At 33.7% G+C, this 12,233-nt stretch overlaps 1 protein-coding gene across 1 annotated transcript in view; it reads left to right on the forward strand.

Annotated features, from left to right (window-relative positions):
- The window catches only part of LOC126965949 (protein bowel-like), a 60,637-nt gene that overhangs the window by 17,331 nt on the left and 31,073 nt on the right, over positions 1-12,233 (forward strand). Inside the window, exon 2 of the mRNA XM_050809770.1 lies at positions 1,560-2,452. Coding sequence (XP_050665727.1) covers positions 1,575-2,452 — 878 coding nt within the window. The 5' untranslated portion in view covers positions 1,560-1,574. The remainder of the gene's footprint in view (positions 1-1,559; positions 2,453-12,233) is intronic.

Genomic DNA, 12,233 nt, shown 5'->3' on the forward strand with positions numbered 1-12,233 from the left:
AATCATAATCTTGTCCCAGGCTGTCGGATCACTTAGATATTCAGCTGTGGAGTAGTAGGATTTACGATAGAGCCATTTTTAATAAAACATTTAAATTTTATTTGTAGATAATGCCTGAACAGTGGCTGGGATTTTATTATAAAAGTGTATACATTTACCCTTAAAGCTATTATGTATCTTATGAAACCTACTAGAATTAGTTACAAGCAATCCCTAATATCTAGTGTTATAATAATGAAAATCACTATTAAGAGCAAAAAGATAAAACAACTAACCAACACTATTAAGAGATAAAACTCGTAATCAAAACAAAGGCTTCCAAGTATCGTAATATTGTGATTTCAAAATGAATATTTTAGTAGTGCCCCGACAAAAGCCTTTATACAACTTCTAAAAGTCGAACCAATTTGTGAAACCCCGTGGGCGTATCGCGTGAGAATCGATAAATTTTATGATCACATATAAGTTAAAACAATGTAATGCTACTTAATTAAATATATTTCTCGCGTCATAAATCTGAACTCTCAACACAGAAGTTGAGATGCTGCACTAGACTCATATCTTTTACTTTTATGACATATAAGATTGTATAGATAAGCTGTTCTATATATAGAAATGAAATGAAATTTATTTATTTGTATAATATTTGTTTGTCAATATTACCATTATACGTTTTAAATATACATACACATACACAGACGAGTAAAAAAAGAAGGACTCCACGCCGTGATATTAGCAAGTGGAGCACTGTTATGCTAATGCGTGTGCGGTTACGGGGGATACACAATTTTTTCTTCCTTAAATAATCATATATGGATACAAATACTTATAAAGTATCGTTTTTACACTTTATCACAACGCACGACGGCATTCTTAAAATATTTTATTGAGACGCAAACTGATCTGGCACAGACGATGACAATTCTCATAATGGCCGTCTATCGGCCTGTAGTTTAAGTGTGTGCGTGGGGCTATGTATTTACACATTAATCGGCTTGTTTTGGTGCCTCACTGTTATGTAAGGTAACACGGAGTCCTTATTTTTTTACTAGTTCGTGATTACATAACTGTAATTCCATAATATAATATAAAATAAACATTAAATTGTAGGTACCACTCTAAAATAATATCTATTAAATACTATTATTTTTTACAAAATAATTCTTTTAAACTATAGAAGCATATATCAGCCATAATTTTAATTTTTATGCATTATTGTTTTAGGCATCTCTCTAATATATTTTGGATGTGTTTAAAGACTCTAATACACATAACATTTGCGTTATTTTGATGAAGCGTTGTTCTACAGTATGGCATCAAAAGGCGAGTTGGATTTTTTAATCCTAACTTGCCAGATCTTGACCAGACCGTCGGTCCATCTTGTGGAGGGCCTACCAACACTGCGTCTTCCGTTCCGTGGTCGCCATTCGAGGACTTTACTGCCCCAATGGCCATCTGTCCGTCGAACTTTGTGCCCTGCCCACTGCCATTTCAGTTTTGCAATCATTTTGGCTATGCCGGTAACTTTGGTAAATTTCTTTGTTAATTTCTATTTTCAGATCGTATGCAGCGAAATGTCAGACAACAACGGCCCTACGGTATCACGAGCGTCAACTCCTCGTCCTGCACCAGATAGTCCTGTGAATGTTCCACTTCGCTCCAGACATGACCAGTTCCTCGCCAGCACAGCTGACAGATCTCAAAGACCATCTTCCAATGGAAGAAATTCCCAAAACTTCGAATCACCTCCAATGCAATACCATCGACAAATACCAACCGGTTCCTTGCTTACAGCTGCCCATCGAGAAACATCTGCTTTTGTTCCTGTTGTTCCAACTAGAGCGATGCATCCTGTTATGTACCCCAATGAGATGCATCCAGCTCTAATTCCATCTGAGATTATTGAAAGAGAGAGAATTCTCGATCGCGATAGAAGCGAACCTGCCAAGGGATCACCTGATAGAGCTGCTCCTACGTTTGCCAAAAGGAACTCATTCGATTTAATGGCTATGATGGTGGAAAAGAGGAAAGAAGTCGCGCTCAGAGAAGCAGCGGCAGCTATGCTTATGCCTCATCACAGAACATCTTCTATGGATGGAATGATACCAGATGCTACAAGTCAGCCACCCATTTATGGTCCTACTGGTCCATTTCTTGGAGCACCAGGGCCTTCTCCAACTGCCGCAACCAGTTTTAACTTTCCTGGGGCGGGTTTGTTTCCACCCGGCTCTGGACCTCACCAAATGCACCCCCACTTGGACAGAAGACTGCTAAGAGCTCCAGGCAGAGCGTCGCGACCCAAAAAGCAGTTTATATGCAAGTTTTGTAACCGGCAGTTCACAAAGTCTTACAATCTCCTGATTCATGAGAGAACTCACACAGATGAGCGTCCCTACTCCTGCGACATCTGCGGGAAAGCCTTCAGAAGACAGGATCATTTGCGAGATCATAGGTAAGTCACTTACATATTCACTTAAATTAATATACTTTAACTGTTTACTAGATGGAGGAAATATTATTGACCTTTATAATTTTGAAATAAGCAAGGAACTTTGTCCAAAATTTATAAAGATTATAAGTTAAATTTAGCATACATTTATTGCTAGATATATTTTTAGCAACACGACTAGAGTAGGCAATAGCAAAAATTTTTTATCTGCACTCAAAAGACGTTTCTTATTAACTAGATTTGCAATCCGGAAGTCATTAGAATGCCTATTTCGTATAATAAACCGAATGCATAAAGCATCAGAAACGCATATAATTCCAAATTTACAATCTAAATGTAGTTAAACTTTATTTAGCTCTTCCTTACGACAATTATAACTTACTAATAATATATAATTTATATATATTAGGTATATGATAAATACTATTCATTAGATGTTGTAATGTTTATAATGCTATTTTAATTCACACAACTTTATGGCGGATAACAGAAGTCTTAAAATTAATGTCCTATAGTCGTTTAGTCGACTTCCGTAAATACTAGATACATTATTCATGTAATTACAATATACTAGATACATTTTATTGCACTCTACAGTGGTGTTATAATATGGTGGTATATCTGTAATGATATTTTAGACTTTGTAGGGCACAGCAAAATTTTAAGATTTAAATATCTATTCGTTAGTTAACATAAATTTTGCGATGTTGGAGGTGATTGTGAGGAGATATTCAATTCTATGCACTACAAATGTTTTACTTATAAACATAAAAAATTCATGTTCACTTACTTATTATTATTCCTTGATTACTTGGTGTACTTAATTCTCGTCGTGTGTCATCTGCCTCATTTATCACGTGGAGTGTTCCATAGTACTTTTTGAACTAATTCCTTCCACCGAATTCTGAATTTGCACGACCCCTGACAAACTTGTTTATCATCCCCACTATCTGGATGTCTGGCGACCTTCCACGTACAACCAAATTATGGAATGAGCTTCGTTGCGCGGTATTTACAGACACGACATGGGTACCTTCAATAAAAGCCTAGTTATTCCTCTAGTGTAGTTTTTCTTATGACTAAGTGACGAGACGAACAGGACGTTCATCTGATGGAAATTAATGCGCACTGCCCATAAGAATGCAGCGCCGCTCAGGATTCTTGAAAACCCCAAAAATTCTGAGTGGCACTACAATTGCGCTCGTCACCTTTAGACATAAAATGTCAAGTCTCATTTGCCCAGTAATTGCTTGCTGCATGCTTACACATTTCTGCTTCACGGCAGAAAAAGGCGCTAAGAAGGCCCCTTCCATAAAAAAATAGTAATTTTCAAGTAGAATGGTCATGAAGTGTAATTAAGCAATTTATATGCGTGTAACCGGCAGTCGGTGTAAGTCAAGTTGCAGATGTTAAATCGAGTGTGGCCACATCCGCCTTACTACTTGGAACTAGAATATTTATAACTCTTTATCGTCCACGCTACTAGAAAACCACTATCTTGTATCGTGAATAGTTTAAGATTGAATATGATTAGACTTTACTTAAGCTTGGCTTATAATAGCATAGATAAAGTTAAAAATGTAAAGCCAAATTGTCTATGGATAATTTGTGTTGATAATTTTAAAAATTATTAGATGTGTTTTGTCAATTAGCTCCGATTTCTCTCTGTTACTTTTTATTATTACGGTTGATACTTAAAAATCGATTATTATTAAATAAGTGAATAGCTCCTTGTCTGGATTGTAAAAAGGAAACAGGAAGGACAATACAGGAAATGGTCAGACGAACTATGAACAAAAGCAGGCCAGATATGGTCTAGGATAGCTTAAGATAGAAAACAATGGATGAAGTTGGAAGGGGCCCTTGTCAATAGACCAACAGATAGAGATAGAAACTTACTAAAGGATAGTATGTAACAGCTTTACATATATATGTATAGACGACTGTATAGCCGAGTGGTTAGCGCTCCTAACTATAACTAAGCTAGAGGTCCCGGCTTCGAATCCCGGTAGGTGCAAGCATTTATATGATGAATATTGATGTTTGTTTCCGAGTCATGGATGTTTATATATATTTATGTATATTTATATGTATTTATGTATGTTTAAGTAAGTATATTGCATTAAATATATCGTTGTCTTGTAACCCATAACACAGGCTATATGCTCAATTTGGGGCAAGATAATTTGTGTAAAAGTGTGTCAATATTATATTATAAATAAACTCTATTACTTGACTAATATTTTAAAGACTTATATTTTTATTAAAAGTGAATATATATTCACATAATATTATAACACGAATAAAGAATTAAAAAAATATATTAAATTTATGCGCTGGAGAGATGATTTTTGCTGTGGTTTCATAAATTTCAATAATTTATAATTAAAATCCTTATTAGCATCATTTATAACTATAATCGCAATGCAATAAAAATAGATTACATTAACTTGTTTCTTCTTTGAATAATCGACAAGTAGTACATATATTCAACCTTGCCTAAAATGTTTAACCAACTTCCGGAAAGGAGGACGCAGCTTAAGGGGAGAATAAAAAATAGAAATTGAAAATTATCGTACAATATTCTTAATAATCAATCCCTACAAGAAACAATACATTAAGACGAAACTATCTAAAAAAAAGTTAAGTTATTTAGTCATCGTTAGCCAATTTCAGTAGGTGTGATATCAGGAAAATATTATTAATGTTTTACAAATTAGAATGATCCCACACTAAAGTAATAAAGTACTTAAAATATAGAATGCAATAAAATATACATTTATTATGTTATTGTTCGGCGCCTTGTTTAGCGAAGTTTTATTTTAATTCCCATATATAAATCTAGCCAATATAATTGGAAATATTTTTTGTAATAGAACTAAGATTAATATTCGTATTGAGCTTTTAAAAATATATAATTAACTAGCTGACCCGACAGATCTTGTTCCGTACATAATAAAAAAATACTGCTTTTCATGAATTTGTCAATAATATTTCATAACATCAAGAATTATTTCGTAAAATATGTTATAATGACATTGTTTCACAGAAGAACTGGCAAACCGTGCGTCAATTAATTCTCTCATAGAAAATATGTCAATACAAAACAGATAGTTGAAATAAAAATAAATATGGGTCCCAAATCGAAATAAAAACTATCATATCTCTCAGGTTGGACTAAACTGCACTCCATGAAGTAATCCCCATTAAAATCCGTTCATTACTGTAGGAGTTCACTGGAAACAAACATCAGGACACTGGATTGTACGGATGTTGTTCTGTTTATAATAAAAGAAACTCTTGCGGATGGAATTTTGGAAAATCCGTTCTTAGCTGACCTCTACTCGGTGAAAAGAATATTCCTACCAAATTTCAAGTCTTTAGCTCTAACGGTTCCAGAGATATCGTGATGAGTGTCTATATATCTCGTCTAATCTACAGATTTTATCTAGATCTAATTACTAGAATTTACTGAAACTGAAGCTATTTTTGCATGGTTGGTCGTCATTATAATATTTGGAACCGATTGATAGATTAATAGTCGAGAAATGTAGAATTCCAGATTTCTCAGTTTGGATTTTAAGACTGGGTCTTGATAGATATCACAATTTTTTTCAGATCTGTCAAACACCTCTACTATATAACAAGTTTGGCCATTGACAACGATAACGTTAACAATCTTTGCTGATTTTTTAGCTATAGTTAGGTAATCAGTTAACATTTGATTTTTATGTGTCTGTCTCACTTGTCTCGCTTTTTCGTTTCATCGACTTTCAAATCACAACGATGCTAAAGAAGTTTACACTTCAAAAACTGTGTAATCACTAAACGAAGTCCTACAAATAATTTAAAAATATTGTGTAGGCAATCTCACCTTCAAAATATAAAATGATTCAAAATGGTGCCGCGATCAAATCGAAATTAAGCGGAGAGGAACCACGGGCTTAGTAATTTTAGATGGAGCTAATACCCGCACTCAACTCCTATTACGTTATGCGTTTTTTACTCGACCGTAATTAGTTTAGAAGTGATGATTCATTCTTTTCTATTAGCGTTCTGTACCTTATACAGCGGACATCGTCAGCAACGTAAAATTCAATGAAATTGCTTTGGAGACAAGAAAATAATAACTATGACAATCCTAAAATATTATGTTACGACAGAATACGTTGGGAGTGCTGAAATTTTTTTATATTGTTATTTTTTACTCTCCGACTCGCACTTGGCCGCTTTTTTTTCTTTATTGTTCACAATAAAGAAGTATTACAGAGAAGATACATATAAAGTCAAGCACAAGAAACCATTTAAGTTTTATCCGTGGGGACGAGATCGCTCTTAATAACATCATTAAATTGATTTCTTATAATAATTATATTAACACGCCTAATAATACATATATTTACATTAAAAATTGTAATTGTGTTTGTATTAATCTTAAAAATTAATCCCATTGTATTTATTTTATAATTCTTCCTCTTTAATAATTATGAATGATTCTTAGCGATAGTTGAACCCGACTATAATAACGACATTATTACAGTCGAGCTCTGGTTAGGTTAATTAGGTTGTATATGCTTTTACAACAAGATAATGTTCAAAACAAATGTATTACGAAATTCAAAAGAATTGTTAAAAAACGTTTGTGTGGTAAAGGTTATTATAACATAAATGACTTTCTTAACGATACCACTGATTGGGAATAGAGCGACCGCCCACAGGCTATTATTTAGGCACAGGCTATTAGATAATAAATTTGATTGTACGATTTTACATTGTAACCATAATATTTTTATAAAAAAAAAAAGAAGCACGCTGAGTTTGTTGCATCCGTTCTACTCAAGTCTGAGAAACTTTTGGAATGGGTGGTAGTTTATGGAATAATTAGAGAATGAAGCAGCATTTATGTGGGTAAATACAATATTTATTCATTGCGCTATCGTATACGAAAATTACAATTAATATTACATAATAATTTTAACACATTAAAAAGTTTTTAGATTAAAAAGCTTATCTCTCAGAAAAATCAACTTTCATCCATAACTTCAACGACTATCTTACGAATTTTCGATCAGGCCAAGTTTCCTGACGCGAGTTTAATATTTTATACCCATCCCAAGAAAAGTGCTCAACGCCGTTAAAAAAGATTTCACTTCAAAAATATATTTTTTAAATGAAAATAAGGGACGTGACGAAAAGGTCGTTCAGCTGACAGTGCCGCTCAAGATTATTGAAAGACCCGAAAATTCTGAGCGGCACTACAATAAGTGCGCTCGACACATTGAGACATAAGATATAATGTCTAATTTGCCCAGTAATTTCACTAGCTACCTACCTACCTTCAGACCCAAACACAGTGTTTGTGTCACACATAATGTTTACACAACTAGAAGAAATTTAGAAATAAGCGCCCTTGTGGTACCCATAATCTAGCCGGCATTCTGCGCAAAGGAGCCTCCCACTGGTAAAAATATCTTCACAGCTATCTCCTTAAATTATTATTATTATATTAGCTGACGTAATTGAATTGTTTACATGATGAAAAACAAAAGAATGACGCGCACATTTTATCGTGCAGATTGTATGTTGATTATTTCTATAATCGAGACGTACGCCACAAGAGCTGCATAATTTCATATTATTATGGCCGAAGCCATAATTAATAATCCCTGAGAAAAATTGCAACGCCTTTGACCCCTCAAGGACAGGTACATGCTTATTTTGTGTTTCCAACTAATATTTTATTATAGCCACGCAGCCTGTTATGAAAAGCGTGTATAAAAACGGTTGAATTTTGTGAGGAATGTTGTTTGAGATTTAAATATAGCTCAGTCTAGATATTATTAGTGATAATTTTATGTTTTGTGGATTTTGGATGATAACAGATATATCTACGTTTTTGAAGTTATACTTCTTTAGACGCGATAAGAAAATGATGACTTTGAAATTTTAAGATGCGCGCGCATCACTTTAACACAAAACTAACAGGGTGAAGTTGGTTCCTAAAATTTTCTGACGTTTGCGACATTCGTTATTCGTTATTTTTCTTCGTCCATTATTAAGATAAGCAAAGGGATGAAGCCCGTCCAGCCGTTTTGTTCATTTAATAATTAATTGTCAAAGCCATCGTTGAAAGATTTTTACAGTATTGTTCTTTCTACGAAAGTAAAATAGCACGAGGAATAAATTATTTTAAGGATTTTTTCTTTGTTAGGCCAAATAAGTTTTTTCATTAGAGCTCCACTCTTACGGGTAAATGTTAAAAATATTTTAAAATTCTGATATTCATAAATATCATTTCCTTGACCTACATGAATTGAGTGATTTTGATTTGATTTATAAAGCTAAAAAGTTTGATTAAAATGGAAAACTACAATTTAGGCAAACTTCATGCTTCCTTTCATTTAAAATGAGACTTAAATTTAATATTAGATCCTAAATATTATGCTATACTTACTTGTCGAATGTTAAACGAGCACTGAAGAGCAGTATTGCAAGTATCCCACGTGATGACGTCATGATTCCAAAGCTCCAACAGAGACAAACAATCTCAGCTAACGACAGGTGGCAGATATCAAAATAGAATTATCAGCTATTATTATTAAAGTCTGTGCAAGGAACATTGGCAGCTATATATAAGCAAATCTTGCCAACCACGTTTCCATCAAAATATGTTTAAGTTGAGTAAATTTTGTAAGTCCTTTTCATAATATTACGTTCAATTAAAGATCTTATCGTCTCATATGTAAATAAAGTATATATTCCCTTCAATTTATCAGGCTGTATGCAATTAAGATTGCTTCGACTTCGTATTATAATGGGAACAGATACTCGCTCTTACAGCTCAAGGGGCTGGGCGCAAAAAGGGATATCAAATTAATACTGAATCCATAATAAATCAAAGTGGGCAGGTGGACTTTACAACAGCGTTTTCGCCTACGGATATCTTTAGAAATTATCATCTTGGTCCTTTGATAATGGTTCGACATTTCTTATATTCAAATCAAGAATTTGCTGGACGATTTCAAATATGCATGTATGCCCCGGGCAATATATTGACACGCGAACTGTTGAGATTATTTCATTCAATATGTTAATGGGAGCTGTTTGGTATGCTAATGATTTACATAAATACAAAACAATTTCTTATCTTTAAATTTCAAAATATTTTGTTCATATGGTTCCAGAGATGGGACCATAAGGAGACCAGTGGGAGGCTCCTTTGCACAGTATGCCGGCTAGATTATGGGTATCACAACGGCGCCTATTTCTGCCGTGAAGCAGTAATGCTAACAGCATTACTGTGTTTCATTACTGCTTTACGCCGTAGCTAGTGAAATTACTGGGCAAATGAGACCTAACATCTTAAGTCTCAAGGCGACGAGTACAGTTGTAGTGCCGCTTAGAATTTTTAGGGCTTATCAAGAATCCTGAGCGGCACTGCATTGTAATGGGCAGGGCGTATCCATTACCATCAGCTGTACGTCCTGCTCGTCTCGTCATCCCTTATTTTCATAAAAAAAGGGATATCGTGATGAGTCAATACATTTATGGAAATCTCTTCTAATATATATAGTCATAATCATTTTTCTTAGGATTACTAAAGATAATTTAATGGGCAAAGCTTTGAAATTAAAATCAAATCTTAAATCACTTAAGTTACTCAACACTTAATAACGTAATTAAAATCCGAAGCTATATCGTATATCTTATTATTGATTAGAAATTTTCTCATATCAAAACTCTAGCAGACAAAATAGTCGTGACTGACTCTTAGGATTAATTACGAAGCATTCAACTGATCGCTGTGAAAACAGAATTGCTTTTAAAAGTTCTTTCTTTGCAAACTTACATAAAATAATTACGTATAGATTAGTTAACTTATTAATTACAGTTTATTTTATACCTAAACGAAAGTTTGTAGATAAATGTTATTGTTTTGTCATGGAGCTTTTATCGACTTTTTTTTTTGTTATAGTATTATTTCAATACTAAAGAAAGAGTTATTAAAACATATTTAAAGAACTAAATGTGTGTATTTGTAACTGTCTTTTACATTAGATTTTTGCGTAAAAGTTATATTACAAATATTATTTGAGTTTATTCATTTTCAGGGGGACTTACAGTTTTCTTTACCAACTTCCTTAATTCAGCAACTTTCAGTCCCCCTGAAAACGAGATCTGGAAATGTCTTGAAACGTCGGGTTTACTAAAATAAATTTAATTCTTTAAAAGTGTTTTATTTTTGCAAATACTCAAGAATAATTTATTCCAATAGCACTATTCAATTTGACTCTGAAACTTTCCTTAATGCTTTTAGGAGTCTTGATAGGTCAACCCTTAACAAACCATTTTGGCAAGTGTTAAGTATAATCAGACAAATATTGTAATGACAATAGCTATGAAAACTTAGCAAAAAAATTTTTGCATAACTTCAACCGACTTGAAAAACACTTTTTCAAAACAATAGATATAATATGCACTGAAAAAATAATTGATTATTGTTATACAATCTAATTAATTAATCTAATACTAGTTACGATTATTGTTATTTTTGGAAACGCTTTCTTCCCGCCGCAGCCCCGCTCTCGTCTCTTGCCTCCTCACAGCGCGTGCGACTCAAGCACATCTAACATATAACTGTATGTAGTTACAAACCCACCTTGGCTGACACCGACTCCAAAAATATCAATAATAAAATGGGAAAATAAAAATAATATATATAAATCGGTTCACCAAATCGAAAGTTCTGTGATAACAAAAATACTGACGAATTGAGCTACTCCTCGTTTTTTGAAGTCGGTTATAAGACTTTCTGTAGTACAATCGTGAAATTTTAATATTTGCGGCTGCTCACAGATCATATTAAGGGCATCAGAAAATGTATTGTTCCAGTGAAACTAATACAAAATGATATGTTATTATATTTTATGATTATAGTTTTTACGAGCGCGGAGAACTTACATCCAATACAATTTATTCACCTCACTACGGCGAAGTTGATCCGTTTGCGTGTTGCGAAACTATTTTTTTTAATAGAATACAAAACAGTCTCATTAAGTCCTCGCATGATATTGATTCGAACACATAGTTAATAAGATAAAATGCTCTAATTGCCGTCTTGAGACTGTAGCAAAAAATATATGGTGTTATTACAAAAAATAAAATATGGCTTGGACACGTGATTTGTTAAGCCATGTCTAAAGATAGACGCTAAGCAACAGAAAGACACGGATTTGAAATAGATTTTTCTTAAAACAAGAGTTAAACACGTGTTTAACTTTTTTTTTAATTTGTGAAAATCTTAATGCGGTTCATAGAATACATCTAATTACCAAGTTTCAACAGTATAGTTCTTATAGTTTCGGAAAAAAGTGGCTGTGACATACGGACGGACAGACATACAGACAGTCAAGACGAAACTATAAGGGTTCCGTTTTTTGCCATTTGTCTACGGAACCCTAAAAAAGAGACCACAAAGAAGTAAAACAATTTATTAATCTATAAAATAGTTCAAGAACGAAATGAAATTACGAATTAACCAAGAAATCACCGTTCGCGTAAAGCTGGCGTTCTTTCGTAACGCTCTCGTCACGCATTCACCAGCTTACTTCCCAAGTCATGTAAAAACCGTTCGAGTATCAGCTTACTTCCCAAGTCATGTAATAACCGTTCTAGTATCAGCTTACTTCCCAAGTCATGAAATCACCGTTCGCGTAACGCTAGCGTTCGTTCGTAACGCTCTCGTCACGCATTCACCAGCTTTACCCCCAAGTCAAGCGTTCGT

This window comes from Leptidea sinapis, chromosome 9 (assembly GCF_905404315.1).
Source record: "Leptidea sinapis chromosome 9, ilLepSina1.1, whole genome shotgun sequence".
Lineage (NCBI taxonomy): Eukaryota > Metazoa > Arthropoda > Insecta > Lepidoptera > Pieridae > Leptidea > Leptidea sinapis.